Genomic DNA, 15,369 nt, shown 5'->3' with positions numbered 1-15,369 from the left:
TGCCTGGAAAATCCATAGACAGAGGAGCCTGGTAGGCTGCAGTCCATGGGGTCGCGAAGAGTCGGGCACGACTGAGCGACTTCACTTTCACTTTTCATTTTCATGCATTGGAGAAGGAAATAGCAACCCACTCCAGTGTTCTTGCCTGGAGAATCCCAGGGGCGCGGAAGTCTGGTGGGCTGCAGTCTATGGGGTCGCAGAGAGTCAGACACGACTGAAGCGACTTAGCAGCAGCAGCAGGTTGACTATTACATTGCGTTACGTTGCTTAGTCCAAAAATGTTTGTGAGGGCTCAGGGTGCGGTGTGGTGTCTTCTTCTTTCCCGCGCAGACCCCACTAGTTTCAGAGCCTGGGCGGGAATTGGTACCCGCGGAACCTTTCTCCCCGCAGGTGCCTCAGCCCGCCCGGCGGGAAATATATCAAGGACCGCGCCGCGCCTCCGGAAGTCGGGCCTCGGTCGCCCCGGAGACGCGCGAGAGGGCCGGGTTCCCTCACCATGAGTGTCCGGGTCGCGCGGGCCGCCCGGGCCTGGGCCCGAAGCGTGAGCGGCCGCCGCGGCTCCTCGAACTGCCCGCGGCCTCCGCCGGCTGCTGTGGACGTGGCGGCGCTGTTGCGAGATGCGACCGCGGCGGACGGAGGATCCCAGGACGCGCAGGCGGCGGCGGGACGGCGGGAGCCGGGCCAGTGCTCGGTGCTGCTCTTCCCCGGCCAGGGCAGCCAGGTAGTGGGCATGGGCCGCGGGCTGCTCCGCTACCCGCGCGTCCGCGAGCTTTACGACGCCGCCCGCCGCGTGCTCGGCTACGACCTGCTGGAGCTGAGCCTGCGCGGGCCGCAGGAGGCCCTGGACCGCACCGTGCACTGCCAGCCCGCCGTCTTCGTGGCTTCGCTGGCCGCCGTGGAGAAACTACATCACCTGCAGCCCGCGGTGAGTCCTGGGGCTCCCTCCTGTCGGGCTCGTGGCGTCCGACTTCGGTTTGGCAGGTCCTTCCTGAGGTCCCACCTGTGCCAGGCGCTGTTGTAGGCGCAGGAGATAAACTGGCGTGAGCAAACCGAGGATCGGTGCTGCGTTTTAGGGCAGGGAGATAGATCAGTTCAGTTCAGTCGCTCAGTTGTGTCGGAGTCTTTGCAACCCCATGGACTGCAGCACACCAGGCCTCCCTGTCCATCAGCGACTCCCGGAGCTTACTCAAACTCATGTCCATCGCGTCGGTGATGCCATCCAACCAGTCTCATTCTCTCTGGTCTCCTCCCGCCTTCAGTCTTTCCCAGCATCAGGGTCTTTTCCAATGAGTCAGTTCTTTTCATCAGGTGGCCAGAGCATTGGAGTTTCAGCTTCAGCATCAGTCCTTCCAATGAATATTCAGGGATGATTTCCTTTGGGATGGACTGGTTGGATCTCCTTGCAGGGAGATAGATAACAGAGAATAAAATATACTGTGAAAATTGCCTGGTGTGTGAAGGGAGTGAAGGGCCAGGTTTCGATTGTAAGTGATCCTTAATCATTTAATGTATTACTAAACGGTTTTAGAAGGATGAACCTTCGTTCATGAAGGGTCGTTGAGAAGATGATGAAAGTATCCCTTCACTTGAAGTTGTGGGATGATTTAATACCAAAACATGTTAAGACAGAACTTTACCCCATTTCATCCTCACCGAAACCTTGTGAGGTCGGTAGCATTATTTTATGGATGGGGAAAGAGGACGGCAGAGATAGTAATTAGCTTAAGGGGTCCTGTGAAGTCGTGATAATAGCATTCATCCAGTGTTTATCCTGGGCCAGGTCTGTGCTGAGTGATTTAGAGGCCTTATCTCCATGTAATTATCTCTTAGCAACCCTGTGGGAGTAGGTCGAGCTCTGCCCATTTCACAGATGAGATAACTGAGGCAAGGAGGTTAGGGGACTCTCCCAGGCTAAGCATCAAGTCCTGCTCTCTGTGACTCTGAAGGGCATGCGCTTACCTTCTGTACTCGGTGCCCTCTGTCTCCATCGGCCTGAGAGGCAGAAGCAGGAGAATCCAGAGCCCTGGTTTGGAGTCACAGCGTAACCACGGAGTCCAGTGGCAGGGTTTGACCTCCCCTGCCAGGGAAGTTCTGCATCGGTAACGGGCTGGTCAGAGATGGTCGAGACCACTTCAGTGTGTCTCCTCTAGCTGGAGCACCAGGCCAGCAGCACCCGGCTCACTGAGCCACTGAACACTGTCAGCTCGAGAGTGCAGAGCCCCAGACTGAACTCCCCTGAGAACTTGGCCTCATGTTCTTCTGCATCTGTCCCTGCAGGTTATTGAGAACTGTGTTGCTGCTGCTGGATTCAGTGTGGGAGAATTTGCAGCCCTAGTGTTTGCTGGGGCCATGGAATTTTCTGAAGGTACCCGGGAAGGGCATTGATTTTATGCATGGGGTGTTGTCTTGCTGGGCCCACTGAGGACAAGGGGCACCGCCAGAAACAATTCTGGACCTACTCAGGGGTTAGAGAAGGGGGCACATGGGCGGGGATGACAGTGGGACCTGAGGACCAGACTTCACCTGATTTGAAGCTTGAAGGATTTATCAGGGAATTTCTTTCTCCTCGTAGTCTTGTGAAAGCGCCTTGCTTCTGTCTGTCCCACTGTTCGTGTGCATTCTTAGTCCAGTCATGTACCTCCAGTGCCTGTCATGTGGTAGACGCTCAGTAGATACTCATTAAGTGAAAGAGAATAAATCAGTGTTTGATCTCGAGATCAGTTTTATTTCTTAAGGTTTTTGTGTGTAAACAGGTAAACATTTTGCTTACAGTTAAGTACAAAGGACTTGAATAGACATGTCTCTAAAGATCTACAAAGAACCAATGAGTACACGACAAGATGTGCGACATCACAGTCATCACATTACAGTCATTCAGTTCAGTTCAGTTGCTCAGTCGTGTCCGACTCTTTGCGACCCCATGGACTGCAGCACGCCAGGTTTCCCTGTTCATCATGAACTCCCCGAGTTCATGTCCATTGAGTCAGTGATGCTATCCAACCATCTCATCCTCTGTTGTCCCCTTCTCCTGCTTTCAGTCTTTCCCAGCATCAGGGTCTTTTCAAATGAGTCAGTTCTTTGCATCAGGTGGCCAAAGGATTGGAGTTTCAGCTTTAACATCAGTCCTTCCAATGAACACCCAGGACTGATCTCCTTTAGGATGGACTGGTTGGATCTCCTTGCTGTCCAAGGGACTCTCAAGAGTCTTCTCCAACACCACAGTTCAAAAGCATCAATTCTTCTGCGCTCATTTTTCTTTATAGTCCAACTCTCATATCCATATATGACTACTGGAAAAACCATAGCCTTGACTAGACAGACCTTTGTTGGCAAATAGTGTCTCTGCTTTTTAATATGCTGTCTAGGTTGGTCATCGCTTTTCTTCCAAGGAGCAAGCGTCTTTTAATTTCATGGCTACAGTCATCATCTTCAGTGATTTTGGAGCCCAAAAAAATAAAGTCTGACACTGTTTCCATTGTTTCCCTATCTGTTTGCCATGAAGTGTTGGGACCAGATGCCATGATCTTAGTTTTCTGAATGTTGAGTTTTAAGCCAACTTTTTCACTCTCCTTCACTTTTCATCAAGAGGCTCTTTAGTTCTTTTTCACTTTCTGCCATAAGTGTGGTGTCATATGCATAACTGAGGTTATTGCTATTTCTTCCAGAAATCTTGATTCCAGCTTTTACTTCATCCAGCTTGGCATTTTGCATGATGTACTCTGCATATAAGTTAAAGAAGCAAGGGGACAATATAAGCCTTGACATACTCCTTTCCCAATTTGGAACCAGTCTGTTGTTCAGTGTCCAGTTCTAACTGTTGCTGCTTGACCTGCATACAGATTTCTCAGGAGGCGGGGCAGGTGGTCTGGTATTCCCATTTCTTTAAGAATTTTGCACTGTTTGTTGGAAAGACTAGAGATCCCTTCAGGAAAATTAGAGATACCAAGGGAACATTTTATGCAAAGATGGGCACAATAAAGGACAGAAATGGTATGGATCTAACAGAAGCAGAAGATACTAAGAAAGGGTGGCAAGAATACACAGAAGAACTATACAGAAAAAATCATCGTGACCCAGATAATCATGATGGTGTGATCACTCATCTAGAGCCTGGAATGTTGAGGTCAAGTGGCCCTTAGGAAGCATCACTATGAACAAAGCTAGTGGAGGTGATGGAATTCCAGCTGAGCTATTTCAACTCCTGAAAGATGATGCTGTGAAAGTGCTGCACTCAATATGCCAGCAAATTTGGAAGACTCAGCAGTGGCCACAGGACTGGAAAAGGTCAGTTTTCACTCCAATCCCAAAGAAAGGCAATGCCAAAGAATGCTCAAACTACTGCACAATTGCACTCATCTCACATGCTAGTAAAGTAATGCTTAAAATTCTTCATGCCAGGCTTCAACAGTACATGAACCATGAACTTCCAGATGCTCAAGCTGGACTTAGAAAAGGCAGAGGAACCAGACATCAAATTGCCAACATCCGTTGGATCATTGAAAAAGCGAGAGAGTTCCAGAAAAACAACTACTTCTGTTTTATTAACTATACCAAAGCCTTTGACTGTGTGGATCACCACAAACTGTGGAAAATTCTTAAAGAGATGGGAATACCAGACCACCAACCATTAGGGAAATACAAATCAAAAGCACAGTGAGGTACCACTTCATGCCCACCAGGATGGCTTTAATTTAAAACACAAGAGGAAAATAGTAAGTGTTGGCAAGTATGTAGGAACCTCACTGCTGCTGCTGCTGCTAAGTCACGTCAGTCGTGTCTGACTCTGTGTGACCCCGTAGATGGAAGCCCACCAGGCTCCCCCGTCCCTGAGATTCTCCAGGCAGGAACACTGGAGTGGGTGCCGTTTCCTTCTCCACACCCTGATGAAAGATAAAGCGGCGCCGCCGTTGTGGAAACAGTTTGGTGGGTCCTCAGGTTAAACATGGAGTTGCCGTGTGACCCGGTCGCCCTGCTCACAGGCCTGTACCTAAGAGAGGAAAGCACATGTCCACACTGGAACACTTGCACACAGATGTGTGCAACAGCGGTGTTCACATTCATTTCCAAAAGGTAGAAATGATCCAAAGGTCCATAATCAGATGAGTGGATAAACAAATTGTGGTAGCTCGACCCAGTGGATTATTATTCAGCCATAAAAATAAATAAAATACTGACGTGGCAGCATGGATGAACATCAGAAACATGCTAGGTGACAGAAGCCAGACACGAAGCTCACTTATTTTTCTGTGAAATGTCCGGAATACGTACACTCATAGAGACAGCTGATTAGAGGTTACTGGGGGTGGAGGGAGGGAGAAATGGAGAGTGATTGCTCTAGGTTTGGGGTGTTTTGTGGGCTGATGGAAAGGGTTTTTTTGGCCGTGCCAGGTCTTTGTTGCTGCCCGCAGGCTTCTCCCCAGGTATGGCAAGCAGGGGCTTCTCTCTAGATGGGGCGCACAGGCATCTCACGGGGCAGAGCACCGGCTCTAGAGTGCGGGCTCAGTAGTCATTGCGTACAAGCCTAGCTGCCTGACAGCAAGTGGAATCTTCCCAGACCAGGGGTTGAACCTGTGTCCCAGCGTTTGCTGGTGGATTCTTAACCACTAGACCAGCAGGAAAGTCCTATACATTCTGAATACAACAAATATCGCTGCGTTTATGCACTTAAAACTCGTTATATTTTATGTGAATTTCACCTCTTTTTTTAAAAAGCATTATAGAAAGAAATCCTGGTCAAGAAAGTGAAAAAATTTCTCATATTTCTACATCCTAATAAAGATATTTTATAGAAATATAGTTTAACGTATACATAATTTGCAGAATTATTGACGTGTTTTTTCGGTTGACAATTTGCCGTTGTTATTTAATGCCTGCTCGGGAGGGTCTCCACATTGCTGTGTGCTCTCTCCTGCCTCCTAACACAGGCTCTTAACGTGTTTGCTCCATAGTTCTGCTCGTGTAAGGGGCTGAAACCCCAGCACAGACGGACTCGGTGCTGGGTGAAGGGAGGTGTGTTGAGAGAAAGGGCGCAGGGTTTGTTCCTCTGACCCTGTCGTCCCGTCAAACCTGGACTCGTCCCTTACCTGCTTCTTGGTCTGGTCATCTCCTCCCCGCCAGGGAGCAGGCCCAGGGCCAGGGCGATGCTGTCCAGTAGCCTGAATCCAGCCCAGTCTTTTTTCTTCACATTTTACTGACGTATAGTGAACTTACAACGTTGTGTCCATTTCTGCTCCTGAGTGAAGTGATTCCGTTACACATATGTACCTTTGCATCTTCATCTACATTATGGCTTATCACAGGATATTGAGTATATATCCTCGTGCATAATAGTTGGCGTCTGCTAATCCCAAACACCCAATCACCTGCTCCCCCACCTCTCCTCCCCCTTGGCAACCACAAGTAGTCTGATGTGTATCTGAGTCCGTACCTGAGGCATGTTATTGGTGTTGGGGTTTTTTTAGTTGTTGTTTTCATATTTTATTTATTTTTGGCTGCGTCGGCTCTTTGTTATAGCGCATGGCCTTCTCTCTAGTTGTGGCTTAGTCGCCCCTCGGCATGTGGAATCCTAGTTCCCCTACCAGGGCTCAGACCCGCGTCCCCGGCACTGGAAGGCGAGTACCTATCCACTGGGTCAGCAGAGAAGGCCCCCGTGTCGTATTTGAGGTTCCACGTGTAACTGGTATCATATGGTATCTGTCTGCCTGGCTCACTTCACTTGGCGTGATGATCTCTAGGTCCGTCCGTGCCGCTGCAGACGGCTTTGTGTTCACTGTTTTTCACGGCTGAGTGGTATTCCCTCATATATATGCGCACGCCTTCTTGACCCACTCCCCTGTGGACACTGAGGCTGTCTCCGTGTCCTGGCTGTTGTGAACCGTGTTCAGTCCGTTCTTGCGTCACGACCACGGCAGCTGCCTCCCGGGCACACAGCCCCGTCCTCACACTTCACACTGGCGCCGCACTGAGCCGGGAGCCCTGCTCTCCAGCTCATCTGCCTTACCAGCATCCAGCTCTCCAGTGAAGGCAGTCATGCTTGATTTACAACAATTATGTTATTAAAATTCAGATGCTTGTTTGTACATCATTCCAGGCATCTAGAGGTTCTTAATTATTTTCCTTGCTCAGCACCGTTTCTCTGAAATAATTTGTAGTTCTCAGTTTTCACACAGTTCAGGCAGGCTATAATTATTATCTTCATTGTACTAGCTAAAAATTTGACCTGGAAGGAGGTCATGACTTCCCTTAAGCGATGCAGCTCAAAGTCTCTTCCTTTCCACTCTGTGCCAGGGTTTCTCAACAGCACTATTACGTTTGGACCAGATGATTCTTACTTGGGGGCTGTTCATTGTAGGCTGTTGAATAGCATCCCTGGCTTGTGCCCACCAGATGCCAGTAGCACCCGCCACCCCCCTGGTGATCAAAAGCTGTTTCCAGATACCGCCCTGGGGGTAAAATCACCCTGGTTAAGAATCCCCATCCTGCACCAGCCAGCTCTGAGGCGGGAAGCTCCGTGGGTTCATTGTCCTCGCTCTCTGATGATTGGGGCCATCTCTGTGCAGCTCGGATCCCTAGAGCGGCAGCGTGTGGACTGGTGATGGGTACCAGTACCAGTGTCTCCAGTGTTTGTGGAATTTGTGCCTTGTTTCTCAGCTCTGGGCTTCCCTTCTCGATCATGTGCCCTGATTTTTCCAAATGCACTTCTCTCCGCATAGGTCTGTATGCAGTGAAAATTCGAGCTGAGGCCATGCAGGAAGCCTCGGAAGCCGTGCCCAGTGGCATGTTGTCCGTCCTCGGCCAGCGTCAGTCCAAGTTCACCGTCGCCTGTCTGGAAGCCCAGGAACACTGCAAGACTCGGGGCATAGAGAACCCCGTGTGCGTGGTGTCCAACTACCTCTTTCCTGACTGCAGGGTGATCTCAGGACACCTGGAGGTTGGTGTTGGCGGGAGCAGCCTTCCTAGAACCCAGTCCAGTGCAGAAGGTGGGACTGACTGCACACCTGGGAGCCCACCGAGCCTAACAGGTGCTCTGCTCAGCCCTGGTCTTGGGAAGTGTTTGAGGGCCAGCGTGTCTGTGGTGGGGTGAGCACTCCAGAGGGAGGCTTGGTACTGTCCCCACTCCGCCACGTGCTCCCATGATGAGGGACGACGGGACCCCGGGCAAATCCCCAGCCCACGTGGAAGGTAAAGGGGCTGAACCAGGTCATCTCCAGGGCCTCCCTGTGATACGCTCTGGCCTCCTCGCGGCCTCCCGTCCCCTCGCTTCCTCAGAGGAGCAGCTGCCTCCTGCTGGGTTGCTCTACTTTTCCTGAGGTGTCTGTTTTTGCACACTTTCCTCTGTCCATCCTCCAATCACTGCCAACATCCTTTCTCGGGCAGAGGACACACAGAGGGATCAGCCAGGGTTCCTGCCGTCAAAGGAAGGCAGCTGTGAACAGAAGACTCCAGGTTTCGGGACACCGTAGGGGTCAGGCTGGCTACCAGATGGGCCAAGGAGGCGGCCCAGGAGGCACTGCACAGAGGATGGGGTTGCCAAGAGCAGGGGCGCCCTAGGCCGAGAGGCGCCCCGAGCAGTAGGGGCGGCTCTGTGCTGTGTGCCTGGCTGGGGCCTGAGGGGTGCAGAAGTCAGGCCGGTGGTGCCCCGTCCTCGCTCAGCCATCCAGTCCTCGCAGTCAGTCCTGTGCTCTGAGCAGGGCGGCTCAGCTGCAGGAAGCTGAGGCAGAGCGCCCGTGATGGTGAAGGCGGGAGGAGGGCTCACGTCCGTTCTCCTCTCGACCGCCCTGGGCTCCTCCCCTCGGTAAGGCCTTGCCGGTCGGTGTACAGGGGTCCTTCTATATCTCCTCTGAACCGGGGAGAGCCAGCGGGTTCCTCCTGGGGCCGTTCTGAGATGACGGGAAGACCAGCTGCAGTGGCCCCAAGCTCATCACGGAGCTGGCTGTTCATTCCCATGGGTAGCCTTGGAAGAAAGCCCGGCATGGGCCAGGAGGGGCAGGCGTTTCCCTCTCGGGCTCCCAGACAGGTGGGCGGGCATCAGTCCAGGTGGCGACTTCCGGACTCCCCAGGCTCAGCCTTTTGGTGCCGCGGGAAGTGCTGTGGCGAAGAGCTCAGGTGTGGGCAGGTCACCCGGGCAGCGGAGCCCTTCCCAAGGTGGATGTGGAACAGCTTGTCCTCTGCTAGAGCCGGGCCTGGGCTGAGCACCAGCCACAGGACCCTCTGGACCCTGGGACTGTGGCCTTGACTCCTGCTACAACTCAAGTGGGGTGAGTCCAGAGACTTCCCCTGGAAAGGCTTAGACCCAGCAGTGATGCAGGAAGTGCCACGGAGTAGCTGTCTCCAGAGGCCGGTGATCAGACAGCTGCAGGCGAGGGGGGAAGGGCTTGGGCTGTGCAGTCCAAGAGGCCTCTGTGGGGAGGCACCGAAGGCACGTCCCTCAGGGTGGTGGAGACAGACGGAGAGTGGTCTTGGGAGCTCCAGGGCAGGCCGGCCTCTGCTGCAGTGAGGGCCAGACCCCGCCGTGCCGCCCACACGCGTGGGCCACCCTCCGTGATGGCTCGCTGTGCCAGGCTCTGCTCCACGTGGCTTTGCTCCAGGGCTCAGACAGCTAAGTGACCTTGGTGTGGAATAGACAGGCTCAGGGCACAGGCTGGTGACCTCTGATGAGCCAGAGGCTGCACTCCTGCAGGGCAGGGCCCTCGGAGCGGGCCGGACGAGCACCATCCAACTGAAAACATTAACTATTAACCCCTCCGACCCTCTGGGGGCACAGAGAGCTGCCCTGCTATATTTTTTCATGTTACCAACCCCAGGGCTGGTAGGAAGGCGGTGGCTGCTAACCCTTCTGTAGAGCTCGTATACCAGGCATAGTTCTTATCGTAGTCCTGAGATAACTACTGCTGTTATCCCCTTTCTTACAGCTGAGGAAACTGAGGCAGAGAGAAGTAAAGCAAAATTTCCCAAGGTCACTCAGCTACTGTGACTTTCCTTGAGTCTTCAGGAGCAGCTGGCCCAGCTTCTGAGCAGGCCATGGGTGGCATCAGGTTGGAGGGACACAGCAGACGGGTTAGTGCCTAGGAAGCCCTTTGCTAGATCCCAGGGAAGGGCTGTCAGGGTTGTAGGCCTTGGGCTGTGTCCTGAGGGCACAGGATATCTTAAGAATATACACCATTTCAAAGAGATTTGCCAAGTATGTTGTGGTGCTGAGTCTGGGCCTGTTAGTCCCAGAGGCCCCTCTGGACGGAGGAGCCTTCAGGGTGTGGCTTCGGGCTGCAGGGAAGGAGAGCTTTGGTCTTCTGTAGAGAAACACCAAATGAGAGCTTTCAGACCCTGGATTGTGAGATGAGACTTGGAGCCTCCTGAATTGTCATCTTGAAGTTTACGGAGTAACAAGGAAACAAGCTTAAACAGTTACGAGGAGTAGCAGGATTAGATAGCGCTTTTTCGTGTATCAGATCCCTTCATAACTCCTGTCTGGTCACTTCCCAGCAGTCTTATGAAGTAGATGAAATTGTGCTCATTTCACGGATGGAATAAAAGAAATTCAAGGACTTGCCTGGGGCCACCGAGCTGGGTGATGGAGCTGGGACAGGACCGCGTTTCCTGGCCTTGGCTCTCTTTCAGGCATAGGGTGGTCACCTGCCGAGGCGGGGCGTGCGAATGGCCAGAAGGGCTTCCGGGACACCGACTTTGCAACTGTGCGGGGTGAAATGTAGAGAGACGCATATTCTCTACGGAGGACTGACGGCATCAGTCAGAGGTGACCCCCCTCGCTGTGTGTTTCTTCCCCTGAGATTCGCTGGCTTAAACCTCCTTTTTTTCTTCCAGGCTCTGCAGTTTCTCCAGAAGAATTCCTCTAAGTATCACTTCAGACGCACCAAGATGTTGCCGGTTAGCGGTGGGTTCCACACCCGCCTCATGGAGCCGGCCGTGGAGCCCCTGGTGCAAGTGTTAAAGGCGATTGATGTCAAGAAGCCCCTGGTGTCCGTGCACTCGAACGTCGATGGGAACAGATACATGCATCCCAAACACATCCAGAAGCTGCTGGCGCAGCAGGTGGTCTCGCCGGTGAAGTGGGAGCAGACGATGCACGCCATATACGAGAGGAGGAAGGGCACCGCGTTCCCCCAGACGTTCGAGGTGGGGCCTGGGAAGCAGCTGGGCGCCATCCTGAGGAGCTGTAACCTGCAGGCCTGGAGGTCCTACAGCCACGTGGAGGTGCTGGAGGCCGGCGAGGACCCAGAGGAGCCCCTGTAGGGCCTCCCGCAGGCCCTGGTGTGGACGGGCCACGGCCGAGGAGGACTCGGGCTCCGGGGGGCTGAGCCCAGCCTGGCCTTCCTGTCAGGCCGCTGCCTCCACGTGAGCAGGAGGGTAGTGTGCTTTGAATGCCCTGTGGAAAGCACTAGAAACGAGTGTTTCTTCACATGCCGGTGTCCGTCTCTCCCCAGCATGTCTGAGTGCCGGGGAGCTGCAGCTGTGCTGATTCTGTGAAGACCTGTGGGTTCCACCCCCGCCTCCTGGGCAGCTCACGTCGCCTCCCCAGGGCTCAGGTGGCTGCTCCGTAGGCAGGAGTGTTCTGAGGCCCCGGAAAGCCTGGCCTGCTGCCGTGTGGGCGCCGTGGGCCATGGCTTGAGGCCAGCGCCAAACTCACTCTGCTGGCCCAGCCTCCTCTGGATACGATGCAGCCAAAACCTTAGCTCCTTTGCCCCTGAATCCAAAGGGCTTTAGGACCCAGCGGGCTTTGGCAGCCATTCGGTCCCCATCACTCAGCAGTTGGGAGATGGTGCCCCGTATGTTTGCTTACCCAACAGAAAGCATCGAGTGCCTACTGTATGCCAGGGAGCAAGTGGCCTCTGCCTTGGTGGGGAAAAAGGCCCTTTAGCAAGGCGGGAGCGCGTGGGGAGGGCGGCCCTGCGTCCTCCCCCACTCCCGTGTCACCCCTTCTGACCACAGTCACCGAGTGCCTGCTGTGTGCCCAGGGCCGAGTCCAGCTCGGGCCGCCCACCGAGCTTATCCTCAACCTGCACCACACCAGAGCACGGCACAGGGCCCCGCTCCTAATTCAGTATTAAACGTGATCAGTTCTCACCTTCTGGGGTGGTTTTTTCATTACACAGTGATACTGGGAAAATCTCACTGGGGAGGAAGTGTCTGAGCTCGTCTTTAAACTTCACCATCTTGTAGGCCTGTGTCAAACCCTGGGTAGGGTGTCTCTTTTTAAGTAATTGAAGTCTAGTTAATCTACGTTGAATTAATTTCTGGTGTACAGCAAAGTGATTCAGTTACGTACGTTAATGTATACATCCTTTTTCGTATTCCTCTCCATACGGTTTAACCGCAGGATCGCTGAGCATTGCTCCTTGTGCTGCACAGTATGGTCTTGTGGTTCATCTGTTTTACGTGTAGTACTTTGTATCTGCGAACCCCAGGCTCCGAAGGGTCTCTCATTTTTAGTTCTGTTTCTCAACTAGAGTGCCGTTGGCCTTTGAGCAGAACCAGTCTTCACTGTGTGGGACAGTCGCGTGCTCGTGGGCCGCTGTCCTGGCCCCTAGCGATTCCACGGCAGTCGCATTTCTGGGGATTGTGCCTCCAGACACGCCCACCTGTGTCCTCAGCCCCCAGCCCTCCCACGGCTGAGAATCCCTGTCGCAGACCCTCGTTTCACTGGGGCCTAGGTTTGCATGCTCTTTGGAGCACAGTGAAGAACTATGTCTTCAAACTTTGTTTTATTCAGTTCAGTCCGGCCGCTCAGTCGTGTCCGACTCTTTGCGACCCCATGGACCGCAGCACAACAGGCCTCCCTGTCCATCACCAACTCCCGGAGTTTACTCAAACTCATGCCCATCGAGTCAGTGACGCCATCCAACCATCTCATCCTCTGCCGTCCCCTTCTCCTCCTGCCTTCGATTTTTGCCAGCATCAGGGTCTTTTCCAAAGAATCAGTTCTTCACATCAGGTGACCAAAGGATTGGAGTTTCAGCTTCAGCATCAGTCCTTCCAATGAATATTCAGGACTGATTTCCCTTAGGATGGACTGGTTGGATCTCCTTTGTTTGGTTAGAGAATTTCGAATCTTCACAAAGTACTTTGTTAAGTTTGTGTTTTATGTATTTTATTTTTGGCTGTGCTGGGTCTTCCTGCTGCCCAGGCTTTCTCTAGTTGCAGTGTGCGGGCTTCTCACTGCGGGGGTTTCTCTCGTTGGGGAGCTCAGGCTCTAAGATACAGGGCGTGGGCTCAGGAGTTGGGGCACGTGGGATCCTCCTGGAGCAGAGATGGAACCCATCTCCTGCACTGGCAGGCAGATTCTTTCCCACTGAGCCCCCAGGGAAGCCCTCATTACTTTGTCAACAATTGCTGAGTCTGCTGGAACCCCCTTGGCTGACAGCTTTCAGTAACAGGCAGCCTGGGAGACCATGCTGTCTCCACAGTCCAGTCCAGGCACAGGCATCTGGCTGTGCCTCGGGCAGCTCTGAGGAGCACAGCCCCACAGGTGGGTGGTGGAGGGTGGGCCATCCAGGCTGCAGGCCTCACTGCTCCTCTGGGCGCAACTGTCTGTCTCAGGGGCCGCCCAGTAGGAGTCACCACGGGGACTGAGAAAACGCCACGTCACCCCTGCCCTCTGCCTGACAGGGACAAGCCTCTGGCTCTCCCTTTTGGACACTGGAGAATCATTTCTGGTGTTGCTGTGGACACAAGATTGAGACCGGTTTCAGCTCCTCTGCTCCTGTGGAAACTGCCATGTGGAGCAGCCAGAGCAGGTTTCACTCTGGATGTCAGTCTGATTGGATTGGAGGATCCTGGGGTGATGGAAGTCTGGGCCACCTCTGTCAAGTCCCCTGCCTCCGGGCCCATTTCCCCCATCACAGGCGCAGTGGGCTGGGCTCCACCTCTACTCCAGGAGCCGTAGGTTGGGGGTGGGTGGGCCCTCTCCCTGCCCACCCCCCCAACCTCCAATTGAATCCTGCAGAGATGGCAGATTGTGCGGGGAGCTACAGGTGTTCTGGGGTGAGGGCCCAGGACCACGGTGGGTCCTGCATCCTGTTTCTCGGCAGGACCTTGGCCAGCTCCTGCCCCCATGGGGACGATGCCAGCACTGTCCTTGGTCTGAGGGCTCTCGCTCACCCTGAGGTGGGACTCACACCCTGAGGTGGGCCACCACCTCTCTGGACCCCACGTTAGTGGAGAAGCTTGGAGTGCTTCTCTTTCTAGCCACCTGACTCCCCGGATCTGCCTGGGAAGTGGCACCATGCCCTCGGTGGTCTGCGTGTGCACTGTGTGTGCAGCGGTGCCCTGGGGCCTGCCAGAGACCTGCCACAGGAGATGGGGGGTGGGAGGTGTTGTGTGGAAATTCCCGAGGAGTCATGTGGCCAGTGGGTGACCACATGTCACCCCTGCCCTCTGCCTGACTGGGACAAGCCTCTGGCTCTCCCTTTTGGACACTGGAGAGTCATCTCTGATGTTGCTGTGGACTCAAGATTGAGACCGGTTTCAGCTCTGGCATGTGGAGCAGCCAGAACGGATTTCACTCTGGATCCCAATCTGACTGGATTGGAGGATCCTGGGGTGATGGAAGTCTGGGCCACCTCGGTCAAGTCCCCTGCCTCTGAGCCTCAGTTTCCCCCATCAGGGGGGCTTGTCCAGGTGGACGGGAGTGACGTGCTGGCCCTCCACAGCTGGATCTGCATCAGCTCAGAAGGTCAAGTGCCACGTGGGAGCTAGAGCTGCGGCAGGCACGCCTGGGCTGGTGTGAACCAGGAGACACAGTGGGGCCGACGCTGGCCCGTCTGCCTCCGCGCCCCGACCTGTCCCCGCCCCAGGGCCTTTGTACTGCAGTCCAGCTCCCCCAGCCCCTCCTTGGAGAGGACGCGTCTCACCCTCTGCAGGCCCCGGCGTTTTCTCAGTCCCCTGGTGCCCTCAGCACACACCGGACAATACTCTTAGCTGATGGATGTGCTTCTTTTTCTTCCGTAAAGAGACTGTGAAATCTGAGCCAGGGACCCGTGCCTTCTTTACATCCCCAGAACCTACACCAGTGGTTGATGTAGTACAGTGGGGGCTCCTGGTGCCACGGGTGGAAAGTGTTGCAAACCCCAGGACAGGATGACCCTGGCAAACGGTATCCCTGAATTCGCGCAGGGAAAAGTCACACCCCATCTAGCATCAGCCACATCCAGAGGCTCCATACGATGTTTCCGGCTCCTCTCTCCTCTGAGGAGCCCCAAACTCCTTGGAAAGCCATGGGCATCCACATGGGTTACACAGCTGGATGGGCAGTTTGTCCTGAGAGCTCAAGATGGAGCAAGCCAGGAGGACTTCCTGGAAGAAGCACCTCTGGATTTGGCCGTGCCACATCCTTAGCCATTCTACAGTGGGTCCCTG

The 15,369-nt window shown here is 54.1% G+C and overlaps 1 protein-coding gene across 1 annotated transcript; it reads left to right on the top strand.

Moving 5' to 3' along the window:
- Window positions 1-464: 464 nt before the first annotated feature.
- MCAT (malonyl-CoA-acyl carrier protein transacylase) lies at window positions 465-12,082 on the top strand. Its single transcript, NM_001244177.1, is given in 4 exon segments — window positions 465-925; window positions 2,278-2,365; window positions 7,713-7,930; window positions 10,819-12,082. Coding segments are annotated over 4 exon segments (1,164 nt in total). The 5' UTR covers window positions 465-496; the 3' UTR covers window positions 11,248-12,082.
- Window positions 12,083-15,369: the final 3,287 nt, after the last annotated feature.

Source organism: Bos taurus, chromosome 5 (assembly GCF_002263795.3).
Source record: "Bos taurus isolate L1 Dominette 01449 registration number 42190680 breed Hereford chromosome 5, ARS-UCD2.0, whole genome shotgun sequence".
In the NCBI taxonomy this organism is placed as follows: domain Eukaryota; kingdom Metazoa; phylum Chordata; class Mammalia; order Artiodactyla; family Bovidae; genus Bos; species Bos taurus.
This window is presented reverse-complemented; position numbering and strand designations above follow the sequence as displayed.